General features: G+C 53.2%; 1 protein-coding gene across 6 annotated transcripts in view; it reads right to left on the bottom strand.

Moving 5' to 3' along the window:
- Positions 1-22,966, bottom strand: part of KIFC3 (kinesin family member C3) — a 37,863-nt gene extending 14,897 nt beyond the window's left edge. The window contains exons 1-5 of one of the 6 annotated variants that reach the window (XM_072750140.1): positions 22,823-22,966; positions 18,533-18,737; positions 15,477-15,619; positions 10,617-10,740; positions 7,431-7,633 (exon numbers count right to left, since the gene is read on the bottom strand). In XM_072750140.1, the coding sequence (XP_072606241.1) occupies positions 7,431-7,633; positions 10,617-10,740; positions 15,477-15,619; positions 18,533-18,698 (636 nt within the window). In that variant the 5' untranslated portion in view covers positions 18,699-18,737; positions 22,823-22,966. Of the gene's footprint in view, positions 1-7,430; positions 7,634-8,280; positions 8,336-10,616; positions 10,741-15,476; positions 15,620-18,532; positions 18,738-22,822 lie in introns of those variants that run through there. The other 5 variants (XM_072750143.1, XM_026011819.2, XM_026011820.2 and 2 more) reach the window with 5 other exon arrangements.
- Between the last annotated feature and the right edge of the window lie 922 nt (positions 22,967-23,888).

Here is a 23,888-nt window from a genome sequence, read left to right as displayed (position 1 = left end):
TGTGTCTCTCATGAATAAATAAATAAAATCTTTTTAAAAAAAAAAAGAGCGGGGGGGAGTGGTGAGAGCAGAGAGTGGGGTGCTGTGGATAAACTGGACCAGAGATCAAGGCCTTCTGAGGGAAAGAGTCCCTGCAGCTACCCTTTACACATCCGCCCCAGCTTTGAGCCAGCAGTGGTGCTTGCAACTGGAGGCAAAGTGGGGAGGGACCTTCTCTATTACTCCTCAGAAGCCCCAGCCCCAGCAGGTGCCCAGCACACAGGAGGTACTCAATAAACACTTGAAGTAACAGCAGAGGAGCAACATGCACACCTGTGAGGGCAAAGAGCCAGGCCAAAGGAGAAGCAGGCGCCTGGCAGGCTGCTGATGTCAACCCCAGGGCTGAGGAAGGGGCTGGGATTGTGCAACATCCCTCCCCAGGCCCAGGCTCCTTGTCAGCCAGAAAAAATTGGGTCATGGGCCTGATGCAGAGGGCCGCTCTGGGAGTGGGGAGCTGGAGCCTGTCTGACACAAACTTGCATTTACATCTCTCAGCAGAAGCTGGCTCAGCAGAGGGTGGGGCTGCCCTGCACAGGTGGGTGTTCTCGGCTGTCTGCTCCCATCGGAGGAGACAGCCTGCTGATTACCTTCCCACCTCCCACCAAGCCTGGCTCCTGATCACCAGCTATCCTCTGTGAAAAAGGGGGCTCTCCCAATGGCAAGACCAAGGCATTGCTGAGCTGAAAAAGCACAAGGTCCTGGAATCCAGGACACTTCAAGGAGCCAGAGGCCAGAGGGCAGCTCTCAGAAGCACCCCATCCCATCCCCAACACATGTCCCCTTGCAGGACATTTGATGTCTGGCTACATGAGCACTGACTGTGCCTGTCTGGCCCCATCCACCCTGCCCTGCCCACTGCCAAGTTTTCCGTTCGAGTCCTTCGGCCACTGAGGGGCAGTTGAGAACATGGGTTCTCAGGCTAGACTGCCCAACTTTCTAATACAGATATTACCCTACCCCCTAGATAACCATGGAAAAGTCTCAACTTCACCACGCCTCTTGCTTTCCTCATTGGGATAATGAGGCTACCCCTAGGAGGATGTCTGGAGGATTAAGTGAGATTAAATGAGATAATATATGTAAAGCACTTAATGAGTTCTATTGTTAGAATGAAGGCTCCTGAAGGCAGAGATATTTGTCTCTTGTGTGGGTGCCACACTCCCCATGCCTAGGACACTGCCTGGTACATAGCAGGTACTCAACAAACACATGTAGAAAGAATGCTGAATGCACGAGGGGCCAGGTAGAGCAGGATCTCTGAGTGAGGCTGTCAGACAGGGCATGGGGCAGGAGATGTGCTGGAGGCTGGGGCACCACTGGGGCACCAGAGGAAGGATGCTCATTTCTGCCAGAGGTAGGAGCTGCTACGAGATTCCAGGAAGTAGGTACCCCATGGGAATGGCAGCCCAGAGATGCCACATCTTCCAATATTTTCTGACAAAATGGGAAGTCCAGATTTTTTACATGACCTTAACTAGGGTTTAAAAATTGACAAATCTGATTACTAAAAAAACAGACCAATTAGAAGAAATAAATAAACTCAGTAAAGTCATGGGATACAAAATCAACATGTAAAAATCGTGGTTCTTCAGGGCACCTGGGTGGCTCAGTCAAGTGGCCAACTCTTGGTTCTGGCTCAGGTCATGATCTCAGGGTCATGAAATTGAGTCCTACATCAGGCTCTGCACTCAGCATGAAATCTGCTTGTCCCTCTCCATCTCCCTCTGCTCCTTTCCACACACCGTCTCTCTCAAATAAATAAATTAAATCTAATAAAAAAAAAATCAGTTATGGGATGCCTGGGTGGCTCAGCAATTTAGTGCCTGCCTTCAGCCCAGGGCGTGATCCTGGAGTCCCAGGATCAAGTCCCAGGATCGAGGCCCTGCATCGGGCTTCCTGTGTGGAGCCTGCTTCTCCCTCTGCCTGTGTCTCTGCCTCTCTGTGTCTCTCATGAATAAATAAATAAAATCTTAAAAAAAAAATCAGTTGTGCTTCTACACACTAACAATGAATGATCCAAAAAGGAAATTTAGAAAATAATTTAATTTATAATAGCATCAGAAAAAAATAAAAAAGAAGTAAACTTAAAGAGGCAAAAGATGTGTACCCTGAAAAGTAAAAAATGTTGCTAGACTCAAAGAAGATGCTCATAAATAAAAAGACATCGTGGGGGCATCTGGGTGGCTCAATTAAGTGTCTTCCTTCAGCTCAGGTCATGATCCTGGGGTCCTGGGATCAGGCCCCATGTCAGCTGCCTGCTCATTGGGGAGCCTCCTTTTCCCTCTCTCTCTGTCCCTCTCCCTGCTCATTCTGTCTGTCTCAAATAAATAAAAGTCTTAAAAAAAAAAAAAAAGACATCCCACATTCATGGATTGGCATATTAAGATGTCAATATTACTGAAAGTGAGCATCAGACTCAATGCAATCCCCAACAAAATTCCAAAGATATTTTTTTGCAGAAATAGAAAAAAACATCCTAAAATTCATATGAAATCTTAAAGGACCCCAAATAGCCAAAACATACTTGTAAAAGAAGAGAAAGTTGGAGGTCTTACATTTCCTGATTTCAAAAGTTCCTTCAAAACTATAGCAAAGAAAGTAATGAAGTACTGGCATGTCTTTAAGACATAGAGACCAAATGGAATAGAATAGACCACCCAGAAATACCTTCACATTGATTTTGGACAAGGGTGCCCAGACATTCAATGCAGAAAGGACAGTCTTTTTAAAAAACAATGCTGGGAAACTGGACATCCACATGCAAAAGAACAAATTTAGACCCTTGCTTTATACCACAGACAAAATTAACCAAAATAGATCAAAGACCTAAACATAAAAACTAAACTATAAAAATCTTAGAAGAAAACGTACGGGGAAACCTTCACGACACTGGGTTTGGCAGTGCTTTCTTGGATGGCACACCAATAACACAGGCAACAAAAAACAAAATAGGTAAGCTGGACTTCATAAAAATAAAACTTTTTTGTGCATCAAAAGACACCATCAATAGAGTAGAAAGGTGACTCGTGGAATAGGAGAAACTACCTGCCAATCATATATTGATATGGGATTAATACTCAGAATATAGAAAAAAAGCTCCTACAACTCAACCACAAAAAACCCAATTCAGGATGGGCAAAGGACTTGAATGGACGAAGAAGGAAATCCTGCTGTTTGTAACACCATGGTTGAACCTGGAAAGGTTCATGCTAGGTGAAATAAGCCAGTCACAAAAAGACAAACACTATGATTCCACTTAAATGAAATGCCGAGAATAGCAAAATTCATAGAGACAGAGTAGAATGCGGGTTGGCAGGGGCTGGGGGAGAGGAGTGGGAAGTGGGGAAATTAATATTTAATGGGAACCAGTTTCAGGTTTGTAAGATGAAAAGAGTTCCGGGGATGGATGGTGGTGATGGTTGCACAACAGTGTGAATATATGTCATACCACTGAACTATACACTTCAAAATGGCTGAAATAGTCAATTTTATGGTATGTGTGTTCTATCACAATTCTTTTAATGGTTAAAAGGAAGAAACAAAGCAGGCAAACAAGACACATTTGACGGCTCAGTCTAGTCTGTGAGCCTGTGGTCTCTGAGCATAAAATTTTAAGGTTCTATCTTGAGGTCCCAGGGCAATAAAGGGGGAGTGCAGCGTGGGCACATGTCACAGCGGCAGGATCCCGGGGGGTATGGAGGCCATTCATTGCTCCAGGGACATCCACAAAAGGAGAGGGGAGCTTGAGGCCACCAGGATGTGGCTGGGGGCTGCTGCCAACGTTGGGGAGGGTAATCCAGACCAGTGACAGCCATACTTTGGTTGCCAGACCAAGACCAGTGACTTCCGTGGCCTAGGACAGCTGGAGTGCTCCCCGTAAGGAGCACGGCGTGCTCAGTGGGTAAGCCTCAAAAGACTCCTGCAGCCCCCCACAAGCCCAGGTCCCAGCCTGGATAATGGCAGCCCCATTTACTGAGTCAGCTTTGCCAGCAGGACACCAGGACTCCCTCAGATCATCACTCTGAACCCCCCAATTCTGTGAGGTAGATACGAGTATTTTACCTACTTTCCCGAAAGAAAAATTGAGACTCCCAAGAGATTAAGCTTCCTTTGGTAAGCAACTTGCTCAGGGTCACTGGACCACTAAGTAGTGGACGTCGGATGGAAATTCAGGTCTGGGGGACCCCCACAGGGCCCTTAAACTCAACTACCGGGATTACAGTGCCTTTCAGGAGGAGCAACACAGAAAAGCATCCACCTCGTCAGAAGGCAAGTCTGGACAAGGCTGGGAACAAGCCACCATAAGCGTGAGGCAGAGCGGCCCCCATTTCTTTTCTTGGGTGAGCAACACTTAGAAGAGCAGGCAGGTCAATCCAGGTCACACCACAGTGAGGCCAACAGGAGAGCTGAGCACACAGAAGCAATACCTCACAGGGCATGGCACTTAATGGATGGCCATCCATTTTTCCGCCCAGTCTCACGACTGATCTAATAACCATGCGACATGTATCAGCCCCCATCCAGAGAATGGTAACAAAGGCTCAGGGAGCCAGTGACTGCCTACAGCTGCACAGCTAGGGCGCAGCCCCACCAGGGCTAGAATCCTATTTATGTGATTCCAAATCCCAAAACTCTTCCCAGTAAAGACAGTGGGGGTGGCATCAACACCAACGCTATGGGTTCATCTCACCAGGTGCTATGATGTCCATTTGACAGATGAAGAAACTGAGGTGCAGTGTGGTAATTAACGAGCCCAAGGTCACACAGCTAATTGAGTATTGCCCAAAGTCAGGATTTGAGCCCAGCTCCTGGCCCATGTGTTGGACCCTCCGAAAAGCAGCCCAAAGACCTAGAGCTTCAGGTGCATCCTCTGAAATTTTCAGAAAAGAAAACTTCTGAGGAGTGAAAAGGTCCAAGTTAATATATGAGCAAAGATGAGGAACCATGCTGAATTCTCCCAATCTCCAGGGGAGCCGGGGATGGGAGAGGACAGGGGCTGGGAATGTATGGAAAGCCAGAGCACAAAGACACCTAAAAGGTTAAGAGTCTGCCTTCAGCTCATGTCATGATCCCAGGGTCCCGGGATAGAGCCCTGTGTGTGGGGCTCCCTGCTCAGCAGGGAGCCTGCTTCTCCCTCTGCCCCTCTCCCCAGCTCCTATTCACCCTCTGTCTCTCAAATGAATAAATAAAAATCCTTTAAAAAAATGAAATAAAAATTTTTTTAATTTGTTCAAAGTCACAAAAGGCCACGTATTATTATGATTTCATTTCCATGAAATGCTCAGGAAAGGCAAACCATACAAACAGAAAGTAGATCCCTAGTTGCCAGGGGTTGTAGGGGTAGGAGAAATGGGAGTAACTAAATAGGCCTTTTTAGGGTGATGGAAATGTCCTGAAATTTGATGGTGGTGGTAGTCACATCCCTGTCTTAATCTACTTAAGAACTTTAAATTGTATACCTTAAATACCTTAAAGGGGTGAATTTTATGGTATGTGAAGTATACTTCAGTAAAGCTCTTAAAAAAAAAAAAAAGAAAAAACTTTTTCAAAAAATGGAGTGCCAGGACAGCCTAAACTAGAGAAGGTCAGGGAAAGAAGAGCTGCTGATAAGCTCTTGCCATGGACCAGGCATGTCCTGCAGGCTGAGCCCTGGATCAGTCCCCAGCCCCATGGGGCTACCCAAACCTTGGTTCTGCCCCTATACTCCTCTTGCTCCTCCTGCCACAGTCCCTTTGCACAGACTATTCTCTCAACTCAGAACCTACTTCCTTTGCTTGGTGCCTGACCTTAGCTCTAGCACCACTTTCTCAAGGAGGCTGTCCCAACCTCCCTGACAGGTCCTGATGTCCTTGACAAAGGCCTCTGGTACAAGTCCTCATGCCCTGTGTGTGTGCCCACCTGCAGAACCCTTGTTACTCTTCTAACTTAACATGGGTGTATGTAACAAAAGTCTGTCCTACCCTAGACTACAACCCCCATCAGCCAGGGCATGCCTGCCCACCTGGACATCCCCAGGGGTTGGCCTGGTGCCCAGTACATACCAGACACCCAGCAAGTCTGAGAGAGGGAGGCAGGTGGGCACTGCAGGAGGCAAGAGTGACAAAGTTAGTATGTCACCGGGCCTACAGGAGCCCGATAGGGAGGCAGAGGCAACAAATAATGTGGTCAGTGTATCAGAGGGAGACACAGGGCACTAGGAACACAACCCCCCAAGGAGGCCCACCTAACTCAGCAAGGGGCAGGTGGTCAGTACACATAGTTCTTGAGAAGAGGACACACCAGTAAGCTAGAAAAAAATGCTACATTTACAAAATGCACAAAAGTATGGTGGCTGGGTAGCTCAGTTTGTTAAGTGTCTACCTTCAGCTCAGATCATGATCGCAGGCTCCTGGGATCCAGCCCCATATTGGGCTCCCAGCTCAGCGGGGAGTCTGCTTCTCCCTCTCCTTCTGTCCCTCCCCCCGTTCATGCTCTCTCCCTCTTTCTCTCTCTCAAATAAATAAAATATTTTTTAAATGCATAAAAATAATCTACTGCTTCCTGGAACTGAGAACCGGTCATCGTATTCAGTGATACTCCCCCGAGCAGGAGGAGCTCCACGTGCTGAGTAACCAGAGAAAGAATTTAGCCCAACCAGAAGGCAGGCTTTTCAAAAAGCAGAGAACCCTGGGCCCTGAGCTCAGGGCAGGAATCTGAGGCAGAGATGATATAGAGAGAGGGTGGGGGACTTTGGGGAAGTAGGGAAGGTCAGACAGACACAAAAGACAACACTGACTACAGGTATGGGACCAGACAGGGGCCTCAGGCCCACATGCAGCGGAGGAAGAAGGGCCCGTGGTCAGCCCCAGGGGGCATGCAGCACAGTCTGCACGTGTTCTTGTTGGCCAGTGTAAACCTGAGGTTCTCCCTGGCTTCCAGAGATTTGAGAGCTCTTCCTCCCACATGCAGTCATACAGCCTCTCCTTTCCTACTGGTTTTCCCCGGGGTGACCTCCGTAGTCAGTTTTGTCTACCTGGACAGCCCAGTCCAGGGCACTGAATAAGATGGGGTGGCCTCAGTACTAGCCTTAAGGCTAGAAGCATCCTAGAAGCATCCCGTACCTTCCCACTCCACTCCCATCTACACACACAGTCTATCACTTCCGGAGAAATAGGTCCTGGCCCCTGGGAACCATGGGGATTGGGGCACCAGGATGAGTAGGACGGGAGACCTGAGCCTCTGACTCTTGCCACCTTGCCCTCTCATGCATTCCTGAGCCAAGGGAAGAGACTCAATCTGTCCATCCATCAAGCCAGATGGCCTGGTGGGTTGGTTCCCGGGGCCCCAAGCAGTGTCCTCCAACCTGCTCCACAGTAGGCAGCAGCCTCTGCCCATCCCATCCTCCCCAGTACCTGGTTCTGCAGCTGGGTGGATGTGGCTTGCTGGTCACTGTCTTGGAGGGCCAGCCTCTCCTGAAGGGCTGCCAGCTCCTCCTGTAGCCGAGCTTTCTCCTCCTGCAGTTGGGACATGGCCTCCACCATCCTATGCACCATGGGGGCCACACCTGGCGGGCCCCCCAGGCTCGAGCACCTCCCGCTGCCAAAGAGCCGCCCACCTATGAGCAAAGTAGTGGCCAATCAGCAGGACAGCAGAGGATCCACCCCGGCTCCGGAGAGGGGGCTCATCATGGCAGGCCAGACCATCAGGAGGGGGGAAGGGGATGCAAGCTGATGGGACAAGAGCTGGGGGCAGCAGCAGCACAGGTTAGCCAGGGGGCGGGGCTCCAGGGGGAGCTTCTGGGGTCAGAATCACCTGGTTGGGACTTAGGAAAGCAACTTTCACCCTATACCCCCTCAAAGCATGTGTCCTAAGTCTGATGGGCAATCCCCTCTCCGTGACCAGGCCACAACAAATCACAGCTGAGAAAGACATGGCTTCTGGCAACAGATGATTAAGAGTCTGGGGTCCTCTCCCCAGAAAACACTATTCTTGGGAGAATATGATTTCTTTAAACCCCAAACCCCCTCTAGAGTACAGAAGAGAGGTGCAGAGGCTCCCCGGCCCGTCCCCTGACCTCCACAGGGAGTGGTCACCTGTATACAGAGGAGGAGCGAGGGAAGGGTGTGCGTATGCAAGGGACAGGCAGACCAGGACACATGGGGACGGACACAGCACGTGAGCAGGAACACAGCCAGGCCCGCTCCAGGGCCGACACCTGCACTGAGCACAGGGACCACACAGGCATGAGGAAGTGATAAATACCAGGGGGGGCGGTGCCTCAGCCAGAGTCCTCCTCCTCCCTCGGCCTTCCACTGTCCTGTCACCAGGAGCAGGAGAGAAACAGACAGACGGACGGAAGGACAAAGACACAGAATCAAGGGCCATGACCCGCTGATAGGGACTGGGATGCTTGTCATAGCTTGCTTGGAGGACACTGAGAATGGTCACCATCTCTGCAGTAGCAGAGCTGGTGAGGAGCTGGGGTGTGTGGGCATGGGCAGAGGCGAGGGTGTTAGGGCAGGAGATTTGCCTCTCCCCCCAGGTCACCCAAACGGAGACCTGGCCAAAGCCCCAGGAGGCAGAAAGAAGCATCCAAGAGTTTAGTGTGACAAGCAGCACCTGCTAGCTCCAAGCCTCCACTCTATCTGAGGGCAGCGGGGCTTCTGGGTGCCCCCACACTGCATCTCAGAGGCACAGCTGTGAGGCAGGACTCCTGGGGGCTCCCAGACTCTGCACCTGAAGTCACACACCCTACTGGCAGCTTCGACCCACCAGGACACAGCAAGTGTGCTCACTGAGACTTCTGAGAAGCCAAAATATAGCTTCCGGGCTGGGCGGGGTGTCTCACTCAGCCCTGTCCGCAGCAGGGGAGACCCTGAGAAGTCTCAGGTCCGGCTCTCCAGAGAGCAGGCAAAGCACAGACAGGCTGGCTTTTCCCTTTCTCCCAATCCCTTGGAATAGCTGTGACTCGAGATGCTCCAGGGAGCTGGAGCCAGTACATCGCTGGCTGGCTAGGGGCCCTGGCCATGTGGCCTGCATGTGACACAGCATGCGCATCACACACAGTGGGCCAAGCCTTTGCTATCTGTTCTAGAGAGAGTGAGGTCAGATGGATGCTTCCAGGCCTGCACACGGGGCTGCCATGAGCAGCATGTGACCAGCATGGCCCTCAGCCCTTTGCAGCCTGCCATGGTGTGGTGGGGAGCATACTAGACTCCAGGTCCCTGGAGCTAGTTCTGCCACTTAAGAGACAGGAGGGTGGGGCCTTTGGGGTCCTCCTTTGTGAAATGGGGACACTGGTCCTTGCCCTAAGAGGCAACTGTGTAAAAGGAGCCTGGAATCCATGACTGTCACCCAAGAGGCCACAGGGCTAGGATGAGACATGGAATAGTTTTTCTCATCTAGGACATGGAAAAGGTTCTGAGACACCCTGGAGCCCACACAGGGGTTCATCCTGAACTCAGCACAGGAGCCCAGCCAGGGGAGCTGACACGGGGCCTGGAGAGCACTTGAGCACTTGCTAAGGGAGAAGAGTCCTTGAAGAAGCCAATAAGGAAGGTCAAAGGAGGAGGGACAGGTGAAACCAGAGGCGCACGTAAGGACAAGGGACCGAACGGGCCTTGGCGCTGAGGAGGCAGCATGCCTCGTAGTAGGCAAGTCAGCACAAGTTCTCAAGGGATGGTGCCTCAGAGACCCTGCCTGCACCCTGCCCCTCAGGGCACTCAGGCTCAGGCACCCCGGCCCCACTGACCAGACTCAGTCTCACTCGTGACAGGAGCTGGTCTCTCTCTTCTCCACAAAGTAGGAGAACCGATCTGACTGGCTGGCCGGTGCACCCCTGCCTATGGCCTGTGTGCCCACACTTCGGCCAGCCCCTGGCACCTGCCCCCCAATGCCAGCCAGAAGACTGCAGCTCTGGGACAGCCCCAGAGGACGCAGCGGCTCCTTCACCACACAGCAAGATCACAAACATAAATCAACCCCTGGTGATGGGAGGAAGCAAACAAGCAAAGACCAGCTGCTTCTTCTTCCAGTGTTCTTGGCCATCCCCTTGGGCTCCTTGAGGCTGCCTTTTCTCAACTACTGCTGGGGCTCAGGCTTCCTGCTAGGGAACCCCACGCAGGGGGCCCATAGAATCTTCCAGAACCAGTCATCCTGGACAGAGAAGAATGGAGCCACCAACTCCACTCTCCCAGCCTCGGGGCAGCAGAGTGAGGTCCTATCCTAGAGCTTCTGGGTCCCTGATGGATCCACAGATAAACAGGAGGGGTTCAGGCCTCTCTCTACAGGTCGCGGCATCTTTTAGGCTGCCACCCTTGGCCTGCTTTTGGCAGGCACTGGGGAAAAGACAAAAAGCAGCAAAATTCAACCGCAACCCACAAGGGCCACAGCCTCTGATCACCAGGAAGGGGGAACCCCTGGAGTAGGGATGGGCAGCCTGGGGTCCCCGAGTTCCATGTCGAGGTGGCCAGGACTCGGCTGGGCCACCTGCAGGGGAAGAGATGGTGTGTGAGGACAGCTCAAATGCCACAGCAGCCTCCCCTCCAGGGCCAGCTTTAGCAAGGGCCGTTCCAGGTTGGCGGGCAGACCTCCTTTACCTGTTTTCTCTACATTCATGCTGCCACCGGCTTCGTGGGCCTCCCGGGCCCGCCTGGGGGCCGGCGCCTGCCTCTTCGAGAGCTTCTCTTCCTTCGTCCCCTGACTCTTGTCCAGCAGGGCTTGCTGCCAAGACACAACCAGAATCCTCACGTGAAGGGGACTGCAGTGGGGAAGGACCCCCTTGAGGCTAAGGATCCTGTGCTCCTGGAGCTGGTGAGCCCCCTGGGCCCAGGGATCCGTCCCTCGCTGTGTGAGTGGGTGAGGAATATAAGGCATGGGGTCTGGAAGAAATGTGCCCATGACAAGACAGCGGCGGTGCGTCTTCTTGGCCCCCATTGGCAGCCAGCCATCTGCACCAAGGAAGAAAGTTCTTGGGCACCTAGAAGGTCTCACGTGAAGCTCACTGGGCTGTCCCTACAGGCTCTGTGGGGTCGGAGCCACCTGTGCAGTGGGCTGCCTGCTTTAGGTCCCACCATTCACAGGGCTGTCCAGCCCCACCAGGCACACGGCAATCTCAGGGTAACTCCCCCCGTGATGTCGACTGCCCCCACCGACAGATGGCACCAGCTCAGGACTGCCAAGAGCGGGGCACACAGATCCATATAACCAGGGGAAGGCCACACCCCTGACCCCCATGTCCTGGTCACAGAGAAACCAGGGGCTGAGGTAGAACAGACCAGCAGACAGGCAGGGAGGGTCGGGGAAGGGCAGAAAGAGTCGCCCAGGGAAAATCACCTGCAGCTCACATAGAAAGACATACAAAGCAAGCCACAGAACCACATGTACAGTGCAATTCCACTTGACCATAAGAGAAATAAAACAGGCCTCCTCGGGGAGGTGAGGTGATGCAGCAGTTAGGAGAACGTGCATCATTCAAACTTTTAGGCAAGGAAAAAAGAAACCGGACTGTGAGAATGTGGGAAGTAGGGAAAGGAGTCTTCACATTTCATTTTGAACCTTTCCTTGGCATTGCATTTTCAGCCTTATAATCATCTACAGTGTTCTGTTTTGTTTTTTATGGTCAACAAAAATAATCTGGGAAGGGGGATTATAGACATTTTTTTAATTTTTAAGTTTTATTTATTTAAGTAATCTCTACACCCAACATGGGGCTCCAACTACTGACCCTGAGATCAAGAGTCACATGCTCTTCTGACTGAGCCAGGCAGGCACCCCTACAGACACATTTTTGCCTCCTGTATTTGAAACAAAAGACAAATATTCTGAGAGAGGCAAACTCCCTTACGCTGTTGGTGGGAATGCAAGCTGGTACAGCCACTCTGGAAAATAGAATGAAGGTTCCTCAAGAAGTTCAAAATAGAACTATTCTACCATCCAGCAATTGCACTACTGAGTATTTACCCAAAGGTTCCAAACATAGCGATCTGAAGGGGCACCTGCACCCCAATGCTTATAGCAGGAATGTCCACAACAGCCAAAATATGGAAAGAGCCCAGATGCCCATCAACAGATGAAGGGATAAAGAAGTTGTGAGATATATATATACAATGGAATACTACTCTGCCATCAAAAAACATGAAATCTTGCCATTTGCAACAACATGGATAGAACTAGAGGGTATTATGCTAAGGGAGATAAGTTGATCAGAGAAAGACAATTATCATATGATTTCACTCATATGTGGAATTTAAGAAACAAAACAGAGGAGCATATAGAAAGGGAGAGAAAAATAAAATAAGATGAAATCAGAGAGGGAGACAAACCATGAGAGACTTTTAACTCTGGGAAACAAACGGAGGGTTGCTGGAGGGGAGGGGGGGTGAGGAGATGGGGTAACTGGGTGATGGGCATTAAGGAGGGCATGTGATCTAATGAGCACTGAATGTTACACACAGTTCCTGATGAATCAGGGAACTCTACCTCTGAAACTAATAATATACTGTATGATACTTAATTGGATTTAAATAAAATTAAATTAAAATTAAAAATAAATAAAAGAATGCTCTGAGTGTAGAGTCAGAGAGGGCTGGGTGTGAAGCCTTGGCTATGCCTTGTGTGAGCTGTGTGGCTCTGGGTGAGTTACCTTTCTTCCCTGAAGCTTCATTTTTCCCCATTCTTTTTTTTTTTTTTAAGATTTTATTTATTTATTTATTCATGAGAGACACACACACAGAGAGAGAGAGAGAGAGAGAGAGAGGCAGTGGGAGAAGCAGGCTCCATGCAGGGAGCCTGACGTGGGACTCAATCCAGGGTCTCCAGGATCATGCCCTGGGCTGAAGGCGGTGCTTAAACCGCTGAGCCACCTGCGCTGCCCTTTTTCCCCATTCTTAAAATAGAAATGATAATGGCCACCTGATGCAGCTGCTGTGGACGGTAACTTCAGGAACTTGTGCAAAGTTCTCAAAGCGTCTGGCACACAGAAAGAGCTCGATATCGGGTAGCCATTAGCATTATATTATTTCTGTACTCCTCCTTCTTGTTGTTTTTTTACTTTTGTAACCCCAAACCCAACAGAGAAAAGCCATACCAGCAGCCTCATTGTTCACCATCTCTGACTCCCTCTCTCTCTTGACTTCACGTTCTGCTTGAGAAGGGAGGGTGGCAAGCACCAGGTCTCACATGTAGGAAACAACCCCCCCACCACCAACAACTTTATTTTGTCCCCACCCTCTGACCAACTGCCACACCATCACGAGCAGGCTTGTCAGCGGTGGCAGCAATGGCAGCAGCTGGAAGTTTCCAATTGCCGACCGGAGCAAAGGTTATGCTATTTCTGGCCTGTTGGCCAAGCCACAGGAAGGGCAGCCGGGGCCCCCAGGGCGGGGCGGGGGGGCTGGGAATTTCTGCAGCACTTCCCAAGGGAGCATCTCAGGTTTTAACACTTGGGAGACTGGGGCAGGAAGGAGGTTCACTAAGCCTACCATGCCACCCCACAGTGCCTGGGTCCCTCCTTCAGCCCCCACGTCCCTCACCTCGAAGCACCTAGAAACATAATGGAACTTCATGAAGGCCCAGGAGGACACAAACATGGAAACTGCTTGCTGACAGGAGCTTCTCAGAGATTCTCAGCAGATCTGCTGACCCCAGGACTCAGCAGCAACCACAACCCAACACCCCATAATCAAAATGCAAGAACAGAGCCACCGCCCAACTCAAGGCAGCCGGTTTCTGACCACCTCCCAAGTTAACTACCCAGGGCTCAAGTCAGAGGGAAAAAAATGGGTTCTCCAGTTTCTTTAACTGTTCCCACACCAGACCTGCTTTTCTTGCAGATCCCAAGATAAAAGAAGGACCGTTTGGTTCAGTTTGTACATGAACCACACAAGAAGCACCGAGAAAAGCCTTGGAGCCCAAGACTGGCCCTGAAGCAACACGAAGCCCTGGGCCATGTTCAGATTGGACTCCGGACTAGGGGCCCCACGCCGCCTGGGCCCAGGACGTTCAACTGCATGAGGGAGGATATACCCTCAAAGGGAACCTGGGTTTCCTGCACTCCATCCTGCCCCGTTTGCCCATGTCCCTTCAAAGTAAGCCTGTCGTGTACAATCTTTTTTGGGCAGGAGCCTTCGCAACAGCCCCAAATAACTCTGGTCCTTCATCCCACGTCATTGTGTCAATGTCCTTGCCCACTTTGCCTTCACAGTTTTGTGATCATTTGATTATTCTCTGGCACCTCGGCCAGAATATCAGGTCTATATCTCTGCTTTGTTATGGGCTAGCACCGGGCCCATAAATATCTGTTAACAAATGTATCCATTAAAAAGTACAGTGCCCTAACATTGCTCCAAGCCATAGCTGAGTGGATGCATAGCTATTTAAGGAGTTCATTGCAATCAGAAATAATAGGGGACCAGTTAGATGATTTATGGTAAACCCCAAAGTAGATGATTTTGCAGCAGTTTAAAGGAATGAGGTAGTTCTCTGTATATTGACATGCATAAAGAAATCAAGATTTAGGTTGAGGGAAAGAGCTAGTCACAAAACAGTATGTACCAATAAATAACAAAATTGTATAAATATAATTCAGTGGTTACATAGGACAAATATATAAACACCTAACTCTTGTGGATTTCTTAAAGATATAGGGATATAGGAGGCGTTCAGTGTCCAGACATTGTTCCATGCCGGTGCGAATTCTTTACACCATGTTAGAAAGCTTGTCATGTTTAGCTCTGCAGATCCCGGCTTGCTGTGTGATCAGTAGCACGTGACTTAACCTCTCTGAGCCTCCATTACTTCACGCATACATCTCAAATAAAACAGGTACTGTGGCTTGAGATTGTTGAGCACTGAGGTGAGATATATAACACATGGCACCAGTGCCTGGTACAACATCCACGTTCAATAAATCATAGTTATTGTTACTAACATTATGTATTCTATGACCAAATGCACAAATATACGTAAATTTGTCTTTAGAAAGTCATTTGGTGATAACTGCAAGAGGAAAGAATCCAAGTTTTAGCAAAACCCTCTGTCTAGCTTTGGATTCCCACATTAAATAGGAAATACAAATATTGCCCCATGGACAAACATGCTTGAGTGTGAGTGGGGATTAACAGCTACCCCAAACCTGTTTTCCTAATAGCCTCTCAGTGAAGGTCCCACATTTCTGACTTTAACACCTCAGCCAGGGTGTGGCTGAAAAGTCTCTGTCATCTCCTGTGAGATTTTCCCGGAGATAACCTAATAAAGCAAATTGCTCCATCCACACAGGCTCAGGGCGGATGTGCTGTGAGGAGCTTAGCAAAGAGGCACAAGGCAGGTCCCCGGCTCTCTCTCTCCGTGCTCCTTCCCCAGAGAGCCTGCCAGTGACCCAGCTGCAGCAGCTCAGAGGGCTAAGTATGGTGCACCGGCCTGGCTCGGCCCCTCACCTTTCTGAAGGCCCCAGTGCTTACCTGTACGGTCAGGTAGAGCCTGTGGGGGCTCCCAGAGCCGGCCCAGTCCACGCTGAGGGCTCGACACTGAGCTAGGGCTGGGCGAGCTGCACTTCGGGCTCCGGAGTCCTCGTCACTGCTGATCGGGGTGTCTTTTCCACGCCCTGTTCCAGGACAGAGAATGCAGGTAAGATGCTAGGCCCCTGGCTGAAGGCTGGTGGCCAGGACCACTGACTAGGGCCATGGCAAAGCTCCGCTTCCCCACATGCTGGGCCAGCCCGGGCGCGGCCAGGAGGGACTCACACGCCCTCACACGCCTGACCTACTCGGAGGGAAGACCTGACACCAGGCAGGAGCTGTGCTCCCTTCTTCCCAAAAGCCACCCCAAGCTTCTCTTTGGGAAGGCACCCGAAGCTTCTGGGGTACATGTGTTCCCCACCCTCCACAGTGGCTTTTGGGCTGACACTTGCTCATGAACTCCCTCTCCAGAGAGTAGCAAAGGGAAGCCGATGCCAACCTGGCTGCACTAAACTTCACAGGAGGAGCACCCCAGGGCCGTGGCTTTATTACCAAGGCCGCCTCTAGGTGGCAATTTCTCCCCTGACTTCATAAAGACCAACGCCATGCTGGGTGGCCTGGTCCCAGCAGCCTCTAAAAGCATATTCAGCACCAGCTAAAGTGCATCCCCTCGAGCCTCTGACCCACTGCCTCCCTCACTGGACAGGGGAGAGAGGTGATCATGGTATGGACATCCCATGCACCCACTTCAACCCCCACCACAGCCTGCAGGGTAGCATGGGATGGGAATGAGTACAGCCTCATGGGGGCGTGACAATATCCTGAGTGCCAGCAGCCAGCCAAGTGCTTACTGCCCTGCCTGTTCCTCAGTTTCCTTTATCAATAACATGGGGATAAGGAACCAAGCTCATAGTACTGTGCTGAGGGTTACATGGAATGACACACCTAAAATGCTCACTCTCCACCAGGCACACAGAAACTGGCCATAAGTGCAGGCCATTAGGACCACAACCGGGGAGGGTTAAAAACGTGCCCAGGGTCACACTGAGCCAGTCCTGCAATCCCATGGGCTAACTCACCCTCTGCCTATACCTCCCAAGACAGAGGCAAGAGTCGGGGTGGGGGCTGAGGGGCTAGGAGTGACAAGCTGGCTGAAGCCCTACTCACTGCTAGGCACTCTGCTTAGCATTTCACACACAAGATTTCATTTGACCTTTGTCTTAAATTTTAAAAGCAGATAGGCCTGTATGGTCATATAATCTTCATGATACTCATTTAATAGACCAATATGCACGCCCACATATACAAGATCGGAAGGAACTACATAAGATGTTCACTAACACTAACAAGCTTATAGGTGATTTTTATTTTCTTTTTTATACTTTTCTGGGTTTTATTTTTTTATTTTTTCTAGTTTTCCAAGGGAACATATTTTTGTCTTCTGCTTGTTTTTTTTTTTTCTTTGTCTTGTTTTTTTGTTTGTTTAACCAGAAAAGTAATACTCATTCATATTACATATGTAATCCTTAGGACAACCATGTGGAGTAGAGACCGTCTTCATCCCCCTCCAGATGATTCAGGCTACCTGACCCAAAAGCCTAAGCTTTTCCCAGAGGCCCCCAGTGCCATCCCCAGCCTCACTGTCCCCTGCAGAGACACTTTGGAGGGTATCACTCTGGTGCCCACCAGTGGCACAAATGTGGTGGGAGAGGAGACTGAACAGGAGTCTGCTGTGTACACTTTCTAGGCCTCAGTTTCCCCTTCTGTGCACCAGGGAGGCTTGGATCTGATAGCCAGAGGAACTCTGCTAGCTCAGACAGGCTGGTAATCTAAACCTCTTTCTCTAGGTCAGGAACAACAGACAGCAAGCTCCTGATGACATCTGGACTGAAGACCCTCTCTCCCTCCACACTTCCAGATAGATTTGCCCAAGCTCACCTCAGGAGGCAGTCGTGGGGCAACTGCCCAGACCCAATGACAACCCAGCCAGCCCGCAAATCAGAGGTGCCGCTCACTTATTGGCCTGTGAGGCACCAGGGGACACGACCCAGAAAGGAGAGCTGGTGTTGACAGCTTCCCCAGGCGGGCTCCTTCACTGCCCCCACCTGCTGTGGGCCACCCTGCGGGAGCCGCCCCACATAGCACCTGAAACCCGGCTCAGGGCACCCACACTCTGCCGGCGCCGCGGCTCCTCGCGCCCCCAGCGGTCTGACCCGCCGCGATCAGGTGTCCGCGCCGCACGGGGCACCGGGGCGGCCACTTCACCTACCTTGTTTACCAGCTTCGGGCACAAACCGGAGCTAGACTGCGAGCTGGGCCGGGGACCAAGGACGCGCCCCCGCCCGCCCCCCGCTCGGCGGCCGCGCCGGGGTCTAACTCGGCGCCCGGGACGTCTCTCCCCGGGCGGGAGCGCGGGGCAGGACGCGGGGCAGGACGCCGGGCAGGACGCGGGGCAGGAGCGCGGGGCAGGAGCACCGGGCAGGACGCCGGGCAGAACCGGGGCAGGACGCCGGGCAGGAGCACCGGGCAGGAGCACCGGGCAGGACGCGGGGCAGGAGCACCGGGCAGGACGTGGGGCAGGAGCGCGGGACAGGAGCACCGGGCAGGACGCCGGGCAGAACCGGGGCAGGACGCCGGGCAGGAGCACCGGGCAGGAGCACCGGGCAGGACGCGGGGCAGGAGCACCGGGCAGGAGCGCGGGGCAGGAGCGCGGGGGCAGGAGCGCGGGGCAGGAGCACCGGGCAGGAGCGCGGGGCAGGAGCACCGGTTAGGAGCGCGGGGCAGGAGCACCGGGCAGGAGCGCGGGGCAGGAGCGCGGGGCAGGACGCCGGCAGGACGCCGGGCAGGAGCGCGGGGCAGGACGCCGGCAGGACGCCGGGCAGGAGCGCCGGCGAGATTGGCGCCCCGACTCCCCCTCCGCCGGCCCGCGGGCTGCCGGCACCCTGTAATTACCTGACAGCCCTGACCGAGCCTAGGAACTTGCGAGAGAGCCCGGCCCCATCGCTGCTATCTGGAGGAAGGAAGGGAAATAAAGAGGCATTTTAAAAATGCGGACTCACCAGTTCTCAACCTCCCCGGGCCGGTGTATGGGAAAGGGCGGGCGGCCGGGCCGGCGGGGGCGGGGCGAGCCATCCCCGGCTCGGGCGCGCGGGCCCGGCCCACTCTCCACAGGCCGCGCAGCGAGGGCGTGGCTCCCAGGTTCCACGGCCGGCGAGACGGGACCATGGCCCGGGGCTCAGCGGCCTCCTCGGGGCGCCGGGCGGCCTGCGGACAGAACGGGGAGGCGAGGCTGAGCCGGCGACCGACACCTGGGGAGCGCTCGGAGGGAGCCCGCCGCCTGCGACAGGGTCACTATACCCGCAGCGGCAGCCCCCCGCCCCCCGCAGCGATCCTTGGCCTTCCGCGATCAAACACAGCCCCTCACCATTTCAGGGGGCTTTTTCCCAAGTAGGGAAGCTCAGAAGTGGGTGAAGAGACCACCCGGTGTGTCTGCTGCACCCTGCGGAGACCTCCCATCTCAGCCCCTCGGCTGGAAGCCTGGCAGCCTGAAGATGTGCCAGGTCACAGGACGCACAGGTCGACAGCAACTCTAATCAGACGGGGCCTGACTGTGGCCAGTGACACAGTGGCTTATATAGATCAAATTCTCTTAAAGTCCACTCATTCTATTCAACTAGCCTTCACTCTGTGCCTACAACTTGGCAGGCAGTAAGATACAAAGATTCATTGCTTCTTCATTTAATAATTATTTATCCAGTGTCTATTTTGTGCCAGGCACCTGCCAGGAGTCCTCTTTGATCAGGAGAGATAGGGCCTCAAAGCTCCCTGTCAGGAGGGAGGTAAGCACTTCAACAAACCTTCACAATAAGAACAGGATGCAGGGAGGCACCAGGTGGTATGGGGGAATGAAGTTGGGGGTGGGGAGCACTGGCCTGGATAGGATACCCCTGCCTCGTGTGGAGGGTTAAGCCTCTGACTCTTGGTTGGGTCATGATCTCAGAGTCATGAGACCAAACCCCGCATGGGGCCCTATGCTCAGCACGGAGCCTGCTTGAGATTCTCTTTCCCTCTCCCTCTGCCCCTCTTGCTTGTGCTCTCTAAAATAATGAAACAAATCTTTAAAAAAGAAAGAAGAAAGAAAGAAAGAAAGAAAGAAAGAAAGAAAGAAAGAAAGAAAGAAAGAAAGAAAAAAGAAAGAAAAAGAAAGAAAGAAAGAAAGAAAGAAAGAAAGAAAGAAAGCAAGCTGTGTAGGTTTCTCATGAACTGAGCAGATGAGCAGATACAGACTTTAAGTATTCCTTACACATGTCTTTATTGAACACCTATCATGTGTAAAGCAGCTGTGAGGGCATTTAAGTACCATGCTACAGTCCCAGACTCAGTGATGCTATTAACAGAAGCAGCCAAGTCAGCTCAGAGAGGCAATGTGGAATTTGCTTTTGGCTTTAAAATGGACTTTGAGGCACCCAAGAACTTCCTAATGGTGCTACCTGGGTTGCAGATTGCTTTCCACCAGACAGTAGAGATTACCTATTTGAACAGTGTCCAATCCCCCCGACTCTCTATGGCTCTCCATGGCAGGTGCGTGTGCGTCCACATTCATCTGTGCAGCCCTATACCAACCAGCCTGGAGCTGGACAACACCCACACCAAACCCCTGGCAATGCCTTGATAGGTGAATGCCCTGAAATAAGAGTTCCCGGACTGAAGCTTAGGAAAGAACAGGTCTGGAGACTCAGAGCAGGGAGGGTCCCAATGCCACAGACAAGGATATAATCACCAAAAGTAACCAAGGACAGAGCTCACTCTGGGTGGTAAGGAACGTTGGGAGGACAGTCATAGGTGGCAACAACACTAGGCAGGTGCAGAGTCCTCTGCACCTCCGACTGGATGGCAAGTAGGAAGGAGAGGATGGTCAGTTCCCAGTGAGCAATGCCGTGGAGAGGTCAAACTAGAAGAAAGTCCTGGAGGCTCTGAAAGGGAGCACATTAATGGAGCCGGGCAGAGGACAGAGCTGAGTAGGCCCAAGAGGTGGGTAGGGTGAAAGGAAGCTAATGCTTCCTTCTCTGAGGGGAATTTTGGCCAGGATAAGGAGGGGAGGCTGAATTGAGAGGATGTGGTGTGTAGAATAGGAGAGATCTGAGCTTGCTGGGTCGACAGGGCCAGGAATGATTGAAGCATGGAGAGGCAAAAGAAGTCAGAGTGCAGGGATGGGTAGCAGAAGATCTGGTGACCAAAGTTCACAGAGCTGAGCCCTGCTGGATGGATGCCAGGCTTACTGGCTAGGGAGTCGTGCTCTCTGCCTTCCCTGACTGAGGAAGACAGCTCAGAGGACGCTTCTGGGTACAGTGCTACTGGACTGTGGGCCAAAGGACGAGGAGAAGGCTAATCCAAATACGAGGGCCAGCTCCACCGAGGAACGAAGATGGACCAGTGTGGAACAGAGGGAGGCCGGGGGAACAGCCAGATGCCCTTTTCTCCAGGTTGCTTGACACAGAGCTAGGCACATGCCCAACTCCAAAGACCAGCTGGCCTAACGGGGCAAACAGGAAGAGAACCAGGCTCCACCTGCATACCAAGCTCCTGGAAAAGTGAGATGGGCATTAAAGGTGGATTCCACATTTGAGGGAAAAGAGTGTTAAGGAGATCAGCTAAGTCCAAGAGACAGGAGGAGACAATACTCCTGTGGCTTTCTGGAAGGGAAGTCGGAGAGGCAGCCAGGAAGATAGCAGGAAGAAAGAGGAAGGGTGTGTGCAAGATCCTGAAGAGGAAAAAGCAGCTGAATTTAGTAGTCAGGAGGGTGGGAAAGTCAAAAGTATTCAGGACTCGAATAAGTCCAACGCTGAGGCTTCTACCAACATAGGACTCACGGGGTGGGACAAAGGGGACACGTAGTGGAGTGGCTATAACTAAAAGCTGGTTCTGACCCAACTCTGCCACTTACTGATGTGTGACCTTGGGAAAATTACTTTGCCTCTCTGTGCCTCATTATCTCCATCTGAAAAAAGGGAGAACTCCACATTAAAGGGTTGGCGTAAGAATTAGACAATGCATATATAAAGTGTCAGAACAATGATGGCACATAAAAGCAACTCAAATTTTTTATTTTTCAGGGATCTCCCTCCTTCCAGTGGTGGGTGAATGCAGAGCGGCTGGCCTGGCAAGGGAGACAGATTTGCCCCTCTTTGTCTAGGTCACAGCCATAGAGCTGCAGCCCCCCCACCCCCGCTCTCTCCCCCAGACCAGGGATACTGCAATGATTGAGGGACAAGATTTGACAACTGCCCAGATACTGCTGCTGAGGAGGGCTTAGTCCCCCTGGGAGAGGAGGTCAGGGAGGTTGGACCGGAGCTAGGCTCTCCCCTGCACACAGTCACACCTCCTGGGTCTTCCAGGACAAGCAGCCCTCAAAACCTCTGCTCCCCTAAGAATAGCAGAACTTATCACCCTATGTCCCTAAAGTCCAGTCACTGCAAATACAAGGCCCCATTTGGAGGCTGCATTCCTTGCAAATGACTTTCCCAACCAAGGAGATAGCTACTTTATCAAGGGCATAGGAAGTGCGCCTGGGCAAGGAGAGGTGCTCCATCGGCCTGGGCCAGGGGAGGGTGAAAGGCCGGGGACAGCCAAGACCCACAACCTTGAGGCAGATATGCTGGGGGTTGGGGGCGAACTTGAGAATTTCAGCTTCCTCTTTAAAACCTCCCAGGGCCAGGCCCTTCACTGCGCCAGAGTTCTCCTCTAACTCACAACAGGGGGTTGAAGGAGGTGGCTTCTGGCTCACCCTCCCCCCTGGGGTCCCCCTCCCCCGGCTGCCGCTGTCACTGGCTCAATTTCCTTCTGCCCGGAGGGCACTGGCCCAGGCCCTCCTTCAGCCTCGGGGCGGGCCTACCACCCCTGCCCTGTGAGGGGGGAGCGCACTGCCCAGGGAACGTACGTGGTGGGAGGGCTCCAAACTGCAGCCTTCAAGGGATCCCTGGGGTGCGGAGGGTCCCTGCAAGCGGAGGGGGAGGCCCTGATGGACACGCGGCTGCCGGGTCGGTTCCGGTTCTCCCGGGGCCAAAGAGATCGGAAGGGGGTTCCCGAGGCTGCTGCGACCCCGGGGGACGTGCCGCCCCCAGCCGTGCCGCGGGGCAAGGTCCTCGGCTCCGGCCGGACGGCGCGGGGGCGGCGGGCGAGCGCGGGGCTGGTTCTCCGCGGCCCGGCCTTCCCCGCGCCCCGCGGCGGTCCGGGCAGCCGAGGGGGGTCCCGCGGGCAGGGCGGGCCCGGACGCGGCGCCCCGCACCAGGGCAGGGCGGACCCCCGAGAGCCCAGCCCGCCTCCCCCGCCCGCCCGGGTCCCCGACTCACCGGCCTGGCGGAGGCAGGATCCCGGCGTCGCCGCAGAGCCCGGGGCTCGGCCCGGCCCGGCCCGCCGGCGGGAGGCAGCTCCACGCCGCCGCCGCCTCGGCCCGCCCCGCTCCCGCTCCCGCCCCTCCCGCACACTTTCCACAGGAAATGATTAACTCGGGCCGCGGCGCGTTCCCATGGCAACCGGCTCCGGCCGGGCGGGGTCGGCGGCGCGCGCGCGCTCCCGCGCACCCTCCCGCGCGCGCCCCGGCTCACCCGCGGGGCCGGTGACCCGAGGCCTCCCCGCCCCGCCCGGGGGTTCCCGCTGGGCCCCGGGGCGCACGCCCGGCACACGCCTTGCACACGGGCGCGCACTCCCACTCGTGCACACGCAGCGCCGTACGTGCTCGCGCTCCGGAGTACAGACTCTCGCAAGCCAGGACACCGACCCTCACACATGCCTTCACACGTGCTCTAGTCCGCACACGAGCACGCCCCGTTCTCACACACGTGCTTTTACACTTCAGCTTACACTGCAACATGTGCATCTGCTAACCCTAGCACACAACTTTCGCACACACTCGTCGCCCTTCACATACACACTTCTCCCGTGCTGTCCTTCACACTCACAAACTAGCACGCTCTCTCTGCGTTCTGACACACATGCTCTCACACCTGGGTGGTACCCGGATTCACCTCCACAGCCTCACACACTTTACACATGCACTCACGTGATCATCCGGTGCTCAGACTCTCATAGGTGCTTCCCGCAATTGGTTCTAGTGCAATGGCTCACGTGCAATGGTTCGTGTGCTCCTTACTGCACACGTACATTTGCTCTCCCTCACACACATTTTTCTCACATGCTCTTGCCTCGTTCTCTCGCACTGTAGTACACACATCCTTGTAAACCCAAGTCCACGCGTTCACTCAAATGCTCTCTCACTCCAGGTAGCATGCAACATACCATGCGTGTCACACGTTATCATTCATTTTTACACACACACACACACACACACACACACACATATGCTCTCACTAGCTCTACACAGGCCAGGTTGCCTCCTCAGCCAATGGCTACCACCAC

The sequence above is a fragment of the Vulpes vulpes genome, chromosome 2 (genome assembly GCF_048418805.1).
Source record: "Vulpes vulpes isolate BD-2025 chromosome 2, VulVul3, whole genome shotgun sequence".
Classification (NCBI taxonomy): Eukaryota; Metazoa; Chordata; class Mammalia; order Carnivora; family Canidae; genus Vulpes; species Vulpes vulpes.
Note: the sequence above shows the minus strand (reverse complement) of the source record. Positions and strands in the feature narration are given on the sequence as shown.